The 11860-nt window shown below is 47.9% G+C and overlaps 1 protein-coding gene across 1 annotated transcript; it reads right to left on the bottom strand.

Moving 5' to 3' along the window:
• Positions 1-3762: 3762 nt before the first annotated feature.
• On the bottom strand, positions 3763-10817 carry LOC129695096 (zinc-binding protein A33-like). The gene is made up of 6 exons (XM_055631845.1): positions 9894-10817; positions 9711-9806; positions 8590-8823; positions 7913-7935; positions 7465-7583; positions 3763-4496 (listed from the first exon to the last, which is right to left on the bottom strand). Exons 1-6 carry the CDS (start codon positions 10302-10304, stop codon positions 3967-3969), a joined length of 1413 nt encoding a protein of 470 aa, XP_055487820.1. The 5' UTR covers positions 10305-10817; the 3' UTR covers positions 3763-3966.
• Between the last annotated feature and the right edge of the window lie 1043 nt (positions 10818-11860).

The following is an 11860-nucleotide window of genomic DNA, read 5'->3' as shown; positions in this document are numbered from 1 at the left end:
CACTATCATACACACTGGGGACGTTTTAAAAATTATTATTACCTACAAATCCATGTCTTTGCAATTGGAGGAAAGAAACCTACCCCGAGGAAATCTGCATGTGGAACTTTGCAGAATGTGGGATTGGCTATAAGAGGGAGTTAGATGTGGCCCTTGTGGCTAAGGGGATCAGGGGTATCAGGCAGGTACGGGATACTGAGGAAATCAGCCCATATGAATGGTGGTCAGGCTCACGAATGGCCTACTCCTGCACCTAATTTCTATGTTTCTAAACCCCATGTGGTCACACAAAGAACATACAAACTCTGTACAGACAGCAACCATAGTCAGGATTGAACCCTGACGCTGTATATCTAAAATTGAAAAGACTCAGACAGGTACCCGATTAGAAAATGTTTAGAGGGTTATGGGCCAAATTTGGGGCAGGCGGGAGCAGTGTAGACGGGGCAAGTCGGGCTGTGGGGCCTGTTTCCACACCAAATTACTTAATTGTTCCATCAGGCTTGATTTGGGTCAAGGAATATTTGAATAGGCAGCATCCCCGAAGAACATTGATAGATGACATTTCAGAGGTTATCGGGAGAAGGCAGGAGAATGGGGTTAGGAGTGAGAGATAAATCAGCTATGATTGAATGGCAGAGTAGAAGATTGCCGGATGTCCGAATTCAGTTCCTATCACATGACCCGCTGAGTTACTCCAGCACTTTGTGCCTTTTGAACATAATATTCTCGAGTGCAGCCATGAACAATGAATTGGTCAAAGTGAGTGCTGTGGTCTCTGCAGATGGGACACTGACCCTCACCACCATTCAGGAACACAAACAGCCCTTTCATGGGAGGCAGAGATTCACTTGCATCTCCTCTATCCTCGTCTATGGCACTCGGTTCTCTCGATGTGGCCTCCTTTACATGTAAACGCCTCTACTTCCTCAGAAGACCGAGGAAGTTTGGCATGTCTGAAACTTAGAAGAATTACCAGTCCGCTGTACCAGAGTGAACGAATTGGTGTTGATGTTGATCGCACGAGGACAGTATAGGTCTTACTGAGGTTGTGTAAATGGGAGCAGGGAATGAAATTGGAATAAATAATCCAAGAGAGGAAAATAACGCTGAATTCACTGAACTTCTCGCAATTTTGTCGGCGCCAGAAACGTGGCGACTCTCTCTGTACTGCCTGGGTGAGGTCTGTATTTTACCGGATTACATGCAAAAACAAAGAATGTCACCGTCCCTTAATACATGTGACAATAGAGTATCATTGAATCATTGAGTTGAATTCAAGTTTGCACATGAGACTGTTAAATAAAATAACAGTGTTTGCTATAGAACGGATATTATTGTGCAGCCTAATATAATGAACAATTCACGATAGGAAACACGGATGTATTTCGTTTAAGGGAATGAAATTTACCCGAAGCTGATTACAAATGACATTGCCTTTCTGGTCAGGGCTGTGATTGACGGGGCTGAGCTCCGCCTCCCCTCAGCCGGGCCCCGCCCCTTTCATTGATGGTTCCGCCGCCGTTTCGCGCCCGAAACCCCATTGAGCAGCAGCAGCGGCTCCACGGCTCCGGGTTCCCATGGGTCCTAAAGTTCGCTGACACGTTGTTGGCCAGCCTGACTTACCTCCTCTGGCAGCTTGTTCCATTTCCCCACGACCTTCTGTGTGAAAATATTGTCTGAATGGTGGTATTATCTGAATGGTGGCCGATTAGGAAAAGGGGAGATGCAACGATACCTGGGTGTCATGGTACAGCAGTCGTTAAAAGTAGGCATGCAGGTGCAGCAGGCAGTGAAGAAAGCGAATGGTATGTTAGCTTTCATAGCAAAAGGATTTGAGTATAGGAGCAGGGAGGTTCCACTGCAGTTGTACAGGGTCTTGGTGAGACCACACCTGGAGTATTGCGTACAGTTTTGGTCTCCTAATCTGAGGAAGGACATTCTTGCCATAGAGGGAGTACAGAGAAGGTTCACCAGACTGATTCCTGGGATGTCAGGACTTTCTTATGAAGAAAGACTGGATAGACTCGGCTTGTACTCGCTAGAATTTAGAAGATTGAGGGGGTATCTTAAAGAAACGTACACAATTCTTAAGGGGTTGGACAGGCTAGATGCAGGAAGATTATTCCCGATGTTGGGGATGTCCAGAACAAGGGGTCACAGTTTAAGGATAAGGGGAAAATCTTTTAGGACCGAGATGAGAAAAACATTTTTCACACAGAGAGTGGTGAATCTGTGGATTTCTCTGCCGCAGAAGGTAGTTGATGTGGCCCTTGTGGCTAAAGGTATTAGGGGGTATGGAGAGAAGGCAGGTATAGGATACTGAGTTGGATGATCAGCGATGATCATATTGAATGGCGGTGCAGGCTCGAAGGGCCGAATGGCCTACTCCTGCACCTATTTTCTATGTTTCTATTGTTCCTCAGGTTCCGATTAAATCTTGCACCTGTCACCACAAACCTGTGTCCTCTAGTTCTCGACTCCACTACTCCGGGTAAAAGACTGTGCATTCACCCTAGCCATTCACCTCTTGTTCCCATACACTTCAGCATCCAGCGTTCCAATTAATAAATCCTTCCCTGCCCAACCTCTTCCTGTCACTCAGGGCCTCAAATCTTGCCAGCGTCCTTGGAACTCGACTCCGCATTTTTTCCAACTTTTAACATTGTTTACACTGTCCCAAGCGCTACTCTCCGCTTTCATCTATATTCAGGACAGTTTAATGTGTAACTGACCCCTCCCTGCGGTAGAGAGCGGGAGAAGAACCCTCCATAGTTTCCGCGGGTGGATTTGTCTCCTTCCTTTAAAATGGTCGTAACGATGGTGACCCTCGGGTCCTGTGGCCGGCGCTCCTCTTCCCAGAGGAAGGCAGACATTGATGGTGAAATTCACCAGCGCCTTCAGTGCACCTGCACAACCTTTGGCCGTCTGAGGAGAAGAGTGTTTGAAGATCAGGACACAATTCGCAAGTCCTCGATCATTTTGTCACACACTTTCTGTCTTTCATCTCTGGACTTTGTCCAACCGTCTGCCGATCAACTCCCCCCTCTCCCCCTCAACTGTGTCAACCTATTACCAGCCAGGCTTTGTCCTGCCCCCTTCCTTCCATCGTTCTTCCATCTCCCACCCACCGCCCCTACAATCAGTCTGAAGAAGGATCCAGACCCGAAACATCACCTGTCCATGTTCTCCAGAGGTGCTACTTGACCCGCTGAGTTAATCCAGCACTTTGTGCCTTTTTGTTGTGAAGCAGCACCTGCAGTTCCACGTTTCTGCATCTTCACACTGAACACTTGCAGCCGAATTACATTCATTCCCCGAGACGGCAGTGTGAGCAGTGAACACACGCGGTACTGCAGGAGGGGGCCAGCAGTTCAGGGAAAGGGAATCCGCTCACTCCCTCTCCCCGGGCCACACACTCCCCCTCCCCGCTGGAAGCAAGATGGCGGAACAAGATAACGGGGGCTGGTTGCTAAAATGGGTCCTATAATTACCCATGAATCTGCCCATGAGCGTACTATGCATTTGCGTGCCATCTTGCCTGCTCTAAGATCTTTGGTTTTACCTGCCTCCAAGTTAAAGGGGGGGGGGGGAGCCCGGAGCTCAGGACCCGCCGCCCGCGGCTGCTGCTGAACCCGCGGGAAGGGAGATTGTTTCAATCTTTATATTTTCACAAAAGTAATTTCTGTTCCGTTGCCGGATGCGGTTAACGCGTTAAAATGAACGGGTCGACAGACAGACAGACAGACAGACAGACAGCTCTGATTTCAGTTGCTGTTTATTTCACTCTTCCCACATTTACATTCCCCCTGGTTTTATTTCCGCGCTCACTGGGGTTTGTTTCACGACGCGGAATTTGGGGATTAAATGGGAGCCGTTCATTCAGCGCCGACCTGTTGCCCACCGGGTTTCTGCCCCACAGCCCCTGAGCCCCGCTCCTGACACCGGTCCTGGGACCCGACCCTTTTACACACCCGGAGCGGAACCGGAGCAGATTCTCAGCCACTGGTCTTCATAAGTCTCGAAGAAAGGATAAAGTTTCTCTGTGAATTTATTCCCAGTGAAGGTGTGGAGATGGGACTTGGTGTCCGCGTCGTAAAATGAAACTGTCCCCGACTCGTAACTGAGATAAACTCCCACCCTCCCGAGGATGGGACGGGCGAGGAGAGGGGATAGAGGCGAGGCGGCTGCATTAAACTCGTCACCCTGCCGCCAGATGCTCCAGACTCCAGTCTCCGGGGTCAGTGTGACCTGTCTCTTCCTCTCCACAGACTCTGCGGCGACTCCCAGACTCCAGTACCGCCTCCCCGCCACCTCCACATCCCAGTAATGTCTCCCCGATGTGAATCCCTCCGATCCCAGCACACACGGCCAGTATGTAAACCTCTTCCCGGTGTCAGGGAGACGCCTCTCGGGTCCGGTCAGTCTCACCCTCTTCCGATCCTCAGACACCTCGAGCACCGGATACGCTGTTTCCACATCCAGGATGACGGAGACTGGGGGGAGAAGCAGAGAATCAGAGAGTCCCCGGGGGACAGGGGGAGACTCGGGCACAGGCGGGCGGACAACTGATACCTGACACCTTGCCCGGGGTTTCACCCACAACCACATCGGATGGAAAACAGACATCATTCCAGGAGTTTGACAACCGGGGAGGAGAGGGGGGATTCTGCGGGTTATCGGGAACAGGAGGGGGCGGGGACGTGCGGACGGGGAAAATGAATACGTAAAGTGAGGATGAACGAGATATTGCGGGTGGCGATGGAGAAATAAGGCGGGTATTCAAATATCAGTAGATGGCAAAGGAGAGGCAGATTGGAAGATGAGGAGACGGATGTGAGGGGTAATTAGAGGTGGTTAAAGAGGATGTAGGGATGTGGGGTGGAGTTGCTGTGATCATACTGAACGGGAGTGGACTGGACGCACGAGGCCATCTGCTACTCTTTACTTGCTTTCTATAGTGGAGCGTGGATTTGATGCGTCTGTACAACCAAGAACACTCTGATCTCATTGTGAAACAATATATGAACTTCACAGAGGGACTTGACAACGTTTTGCATGTAAGATTTCCAGAAATCGAATGCAGGTGGGATCCAAGACGAGTTGGTAAAATGGACCCACAATTGTCTTGGTGGTTGGAGGTAGAAGGATGATTTTGCTGGTTGGAGGTCTGTGACTGGTGGAGTGCAGCAGAGATCGGTGCTGCAACCTTTGCTGTTTATTTTATGTTTTCAAGGGTTGGATGTGAATGTAGGAGGTGTTTGTGGAGAACAGGTAATGTTGTGGATACCAAAGATGTCTGTCAAAGTCTGCGGCGGGATATAGGCTCATTCATCTAAACCTTATTGTCATGCAGGTATATCATTACTGGGGGACACAGTTTTCTTCACACAAAGAGTTGTTAATACCTGGAATATTTTGCCAGAGGAGGTGGTGGAATCAGATGTAATCAGTACATGTAAGAGGCATCGCGATTTAGCAAACGAGGTGTAGAATAATATGGTTCTAATGTGGGCAAATGGGATTTGTGTAGCTGGGGAAAAAGGTCAAGTCAAGTCAAGTCAAGTTTATTTGCCACATACACATACGAGATGTGCAGTGAAATGAAAGTGGCAATGCTCACGGACTTTTGTGCAAAAGACAAACAACCAATCAAACTGTAAACACACTCATAACACACATATTCTTTTACATAATAAATAATGGAAGGAAAAACGTTCAGTAGAGTTAGTCCCTGGTGAGATAGGCGTTTACAGTCCGAAAGGCCTCTGGGAAGAAACTCCTTCTCAACCTCTCCGTTCTCACCGCATGGCAACGGAGGCGTTTGCCTGACCGTAGCAGCTGGAACAGTCCATTGCAGGGGTCGAAGGGGTCTCTCATGATATTGTTGGCTCTGGAGGTGCACCTCCTGATGTATAGATCCTGCAGGGGGGCAAGTGAAGTTCCCATAGTGCGTTCGGCTGAACGCACTACTCTCTGCAGAGCCTTCTTGTCCTTGGCAGAGCAATTCCCAAACTAGATGGTAATGTTCCCGGACAAGATGCTTTCCACCGCCGCTGCGTAGAAGCACTGGAGGATCCTCGGAGACACTCTGAATTTCCTCAATTGCCTGAGGTGGTAAAGGCGCTGCCTTGCCTTACTCACGAGTGCTGAGGCGTGTGATGCCCATGTCATATCCTCGGAGATGTGGACTCCCAGATATTTAAAACAGTTCACCCTATCCACAGGATCCCCATTTATCCTCAATGGAGTGTACGTCCTCGGATGATGTGCCCTCCTAAAGTCCATGATCAGCTCCTTCGTTTTTTTGATGTTCAAGAGGAGGCTGTTATCCTGGCACCAGAGTGCTAGATCAGCCACCTCCTCCCGGTAGGCCTTCTCATCGTTGTCTGAGATCAGGCCCACCACCACAGTGTCATCAGCAAACTTAATTAATGAGTTGGAGCTGAACCTAGCCACACAGTCGTGTGTGTACAGGGAGCACAATAGGGGGCTGAGGACGCAACCCTGGGGCGATCCTGTGCTCAGGGTGAGGGACTTCGATGTATTCCCTCCCATCTTGACTACCTGGGGCCTGGCAGTGAGAAAGTCCAGGACCCAGGCACACAGGGAGGTGTTTAGCCCCAATTCCAGCAGCTTCCCGGCCAGTCTGGTGGGGACTATCGTGTTGAAGGCTGAACTGTAGTCTATGAACAGCATCCTCACGTAGCCCCCCTTCTGCCTGTCCAGATGGGAGAGAGCAGTGTGCAAGACCTGGGAGACCGCATCGTCCGTGGATCTGTTCGGACGGTATGTGAACTGCAACGGGTCCATGTTCCAAGGAAGGAAGGCGCAGATGTGTTTCTTCACCAGCTCCTCAAAGCATTTCATGACAACCGAGGTAAGGGCCACTGGACGGTAGTCATTCAGACAGGCTGGGGAGGTATTTTGTGGTACCGGTACAATGATGGATTGTTCATGTCACATTCATGTGATGGGCCGAAGGGCCTGACTCCGTAATGTATAATCATGGCTCTCTGGCTCCAAGAGCACGGAATAACTGATTATCCACAGTTATCGGTGCAGGGAATTCCAAAGGTTGCCCAGTCTCTGCGTGCAGTAATGTCTCTTTGTCTCTGTCCTAAATGGTCCAGCCCACATTCTGAGAGAGTTTCCGCTGGCTTCAGACTCCTCAGACAGGGGAAACATCCTCCCTGGATCCAGCCCACTGAGCCCTGTAAGAACTTTCACTGAGATCTCCTCTAATATACCTGAACTCTCGAATACACAGGCCTAGTCTACGCAATTTCACCCAGCACAGCAAACCCATTCTCTCAGGAGCAAGGATTTGCTCAAGTGCAAACAAACTTCACTCTCTGTCTCTGTGATGCTTTCTCCAGAGTCCATTAATACCATTAACCTTCACATATAAGTATTGCATAAAGATGTCTTAAAAATGAACAATGGGAAAGGTATTAGTTTTACCTCGATTGATGATATCAGATGTTTCTCTCAATGCCACGTTGTAGAAAAAGGTGCGATCATACTTTTCAATGGGCATTACGCCATCTACCACCAACATTGATTTGGTTTCATCAATAACCCTGCAAATATTTAACCATATATAACCATATAACAATTACAGCACGGAAACAGGCCATCTCGGCCCTACAAGTCCATGCCGAACAACTTTTTTCTCTTAGTCCCACCTGCCTGCACTCATACCATAACCCTCCATTCCCTTCTCATCCATATGCCTATCCAATTTATTTTTAAATGATACCAACGAACCTGCCTCCACCACTTCCACTGGAACCTCATTCCACACCGCTACCACTCTCTGAGTAAAGAACAGCTGGTTATAAACTGAGCATGAGCTGTTTTGAGCTGTACTATAAAAACATACAAAGTTTCAGTCAAAAGCATGTCCTACCTGCTCTTGCAACCAGCTTTCTCCTGAAATAAATAAAACACAAATCTCAATAGACTGAGATGGATCGGAATGATCCCGACGGCGAGTATTTCACTAGATTGCTACAAAATACCCTCTGATAATTCCCATTTCCCAACTCTTTGCCACTGTCACACAGACAGAAAGTGGATATTGTCGTAGAGACATCGAACACGGGGGAAAGCATTAGGAATGTCGATGAAAATAACTGCGAGTATGCAACTTACGAGTAAGACCGGGCAGGTCGTGGGATTTTATCTGGAGAAGATGTCAGAGATAATGGGATGGAATATTTTAAGATCAGTGCTGGATTTAAATGGGCGGGGGTTGGAAATATTATCACTACTTGTGGGGAAAAGAAAAATAAATCCTGAAATGTATGATGGCCTTTAATAAATTCCACAAGAAATGCAGTAAACAGAACGTGGAACTCACAGGGTGGCCTGAAGACAACATTGCAGATAAATTGAAGTTGAAGTAGGATAAATACACGAGGATTCCTGGAATTTGGGGCATTATTGTCGGATGTGGTGAGTAGTAGATGGAACATTGACCCAGTACTGAATTACTGGTAAATGCAGCATTTATTTCTGAAATTTTAACCCACCACTTTGTGACTGTGCACTTTCACTTCACCAAACTGTAGTGTAACCCCTCACCTTCAGAAATATCACTCCGTCCTTGTGGTCTATCTGCTCCTGTAACTTTGAGAGTTCCTCCTGAATGGAATTTAAATTCTCTTGTATCTCTTGAAGATTTTTCTCCATTGTTTTTACAATCTTCTCCTCTTCTTCCCGGACATCTCCGAGTAATCGCTGCTCTTTCTCAGTGAGAATCTGGTGCAGTTCAGCAAACTGGGATGTGGTCTGTGACTGAAGATTGCGTGATGCTTCCTGTCAGATGAAAGATGAGAATCAATATATTGTGTCACTCTGCTGTGTTTCCTCGTGACATGGAAGGTGACATTTAACAACTGAATCTCTAGTCCTGAAGTGCAGAAATAGGCCCTTCGGCCCAACATGTCTATGCTGGGCTCTGTACGTATCTACACTAATCCCATCTCCATCTATTTAATCCATAGTTTTCATTACCTTGGCAATTCAAGGGCTCGTCGTGATAATTCTGAAATATTTGGTGAAAGTAATGTACAAGCACATCATTCCCATTTCCCCAGTACAATTCCCTGCAACCTATTCCATTTCATGTGCCCATTAACCCTCACTAGACAGAACCAGGTCCCCAGAACTAGCAGACAGCAGCAACACTTAGAATGACCGACTTCATAGAGTCATAGAGCAAAGGGGGTTAGATATCGACCAACACGTCCCATCTGCGCTATTTCCACTTGTCCGCATTTGGTCACCTGGTGCTAAAATCTTCTCTCCATGAATTTGTTCAAATATCTTTTAAATATTGTTATGGTACCTGAATCAACTACCTCCCCTGGCAGCTCGTTCCATATACCCACTATCAAAGTTGCCCTTAATGTTCATATTAAATCTGTTCCCTCTCACCTTAAACCTATACCCTTGCATGCTCAACGCCCCACTTAGTGTAAAAGACTGAGTATTCACCCTGACATTTTGTTTCGTGATATTATACACCTGCCACAGATCAGTCTTCAGACTCCTGCGCTCCAGGGAGCAAAGTCCTTGGCTGCCCAACCGCTCCCAAGATCTCAGGTCCTCGACTACTGAGCTCTATAGAGGTGCCCATAATTACAGACATCACAGGGATCAAAACTACACAAAATAATGAAATCGACAGTACAAAGCCTCACCTGAACTCCAGAAATGCTCTCTTTCTGTTTCTGCTCCATTTTCTCGATCTCTAATTTCTTTTCTGTGAGAGATTCGAAAGAAGCTTTCACCTGTTCCTGGGGTTGGGTTTCAGATAAGAGAATATGTCAGACAATAAAAAAAAAGATTACACAATGAAGTGATCGAAGTTCATTTTGTTTTACCTTGTAGATTTCAACAGCTTCTTTAACCGGCATGAAGCTGTGAGACTTGTGTTCCCGTCCAGCTGCACAAACCACACAAATCAGTTTCTTGTCCATTTCACAAAACAGCTTCAGTTCTTCCTGATGGTCCTCGCACTGAAGTTTACTTTCCTTCTCTTTGAGATTCAGGCTCAGTGTTCGAGCTTTCTCAGACAGTCTCGCCAAAGCCCGATTCACCCTGAGGGTGCGGTCTGTAAACTGCTCTCTACATTCCGGGCAGGAGTTTCTCCCCTCCCTGTCCCAACTCTGTGTGATACAGGAGCGGCAGAAGTTGTGCCCACACTCCAGTGTCACCGGATCGGTGAAGAAATCCAGGCAGATGGGACAAACTACCTCTTCAGTTAAACTCTCGACCTGGTCTTTCGCAGCCATTTTAATCCTGCACTTCCTGGTTCAAAGTGTTTTCTCTGACATGGAGCTGCTGAATATGGGCGGTCACGTGATCAGATTGGTCATCTATATCCGGTTCCCATCAGCAGTGGGTGGTCACCTTGGGGGAATTTGCTCTGTTTCTTTTGTCCATCTTGTTTCACCATAGAATGACATCCCATTCTGCTTCATAGACAGGCCATTCGGCCCATCCTATCCAGTCAGATTTCTGCTCCACTCATCATCCCTCCCATCTACTCACCACACCCGGTAACAATACCCCAAATTCCCGCTTGCACTTAAATTTATTTCTGCTGTTGGCTTCAGTCCCTCCAATGCAAGTGAGGTCCATGTTGTCATGACTGCATTCCTTTCGGTATTTATTGAAGACCACGTTACATTTCAGCTTTGATTATTGGTTTCCCCTTCAATTTAAGATATTATTTCATCCCCACCCATTTAAATCTGCCGATAAACTTAAATTCCCTCTCATCATTCCTGACATCTTCTCCGGATGTTTGGGCGGCGCTGACCAACATCGTGGGGTCCTGCGACTCTGCCCGGCTCGGCCTGCGGATTCGGGAGCTGCGGACACCGGCTGCGGGAGGCGGCTGATCAGGAGGTCTGGGCCGCTGAGGAGGAGGATGTTCACCGTCGGGGATCGGCGTCGGCGTTCCACCAGCCCGGCGTGAGGGCCTGAACATCGGGCCACCCGGGGCGGTGACTGCGGGTGCTCGGAAGGACCCGACCACGGATGAACATCTGGGAAGATCGGAGGGGAGGCTGGCTGGACAATGGTGCCTTCCTCACCTTGGTGCCACTGTGTTGTGTTGCGTTGTGGACTTTCTGTGTTTGTGCTTTTTTTTAAATTCTATTTTATTTTTTTTAATATGTTTTAATATTTATTATTTATTAATTTTTATGATACTGACTGTAAAGGGAAATTAATTTTGTTGTCTCTAATTGAGACAATGACAATAAATTTGAATACAATACAATACAAAGATGAAATCCCACAACCTGCCCAGTCTTTTCATTAAGTTCCATCCTCTCAGTTATGGCGTAATTCTCATGAACATTCCTTGTGCTTTCCCCCATCGTTCTACATCTCTGCGGCAATATCTACTTTCTGTCTGCATGATATTACTGGAAGGTGGAGGTGGCGGGGAGTTGGCACCGTCCCATTCCCAGGAGGCTGGGAGTTTACCTCAGTTACGAGTCCGGGACAGTTTCATTTTACGACGCGGACACCAAGTCCCATCTCCACACCTTCACTGGGAATAAATTCACGGAGAAACTTTATCCTTTCTTCTGGCCTTGTGATGGAAACTGGCTGAGAATCTGCTCCGGTTCCGCTCCGGTTGGGTCGGGTCGGGTCCCGGGACCGGCGCCAGGAGCGGGGCTCAGGGGCTGTGGGGCTGAAACCCGGTGGACAACAGGTCGGCGCTGAACGAACGGCTCCCATTTAATCCCCAAATTACACGTCGTGAAACCCCAGTGAGCGCGGAAATAAAACCAGGGGGAATGTAAATGTGGGAAGAGTGAAATAAACAGCAACT

The sequence above is a fragment of the Leucoraja erinacea genome, unplaced genomic scaffold (genome assembly GCF_028641065.1).
Source record: "Leucoraja erinacea ecotype New England unplaced genomic scaffold, Leri_hhj_1 Leri_93S, whole genome shotgun sequence".
NCBI classification, from domain to species: Eukaryota; Metazoa; Chordata; class Chondrichthyes; order Rajiformes; family Rajidae; genus Leucoraja; species Leucoraja erinaceus.
Note: the sequence above shows the minus strand (reverse complement) of the source record. Positions and strands in the feature narration are given on the sequence as shown.

Coding starts and splice junctions, on each gene's coding strand:
- LOC129695096 (XM_055631845.1), bottom strand. CDS start 10,304: ATGGCTGCGAAAGACCAGGTCGAGAGTTTAACTGAAGAGGTAGTTTGT. Junction 7,584..7,912: donor AAAGCTGGTTGCAAGAGCAG/GTAGGACATGCT, acceptor AAATATTTGCAG/GGTTATTGATGAAACCAAAT. Junction 4,497..7,464: donor ATCTGATATCATCAATCGAG/GTAAAACTAATA, acceptor TTCTCCCCCCAG/TCTCCGTCATCCTGGATGTG.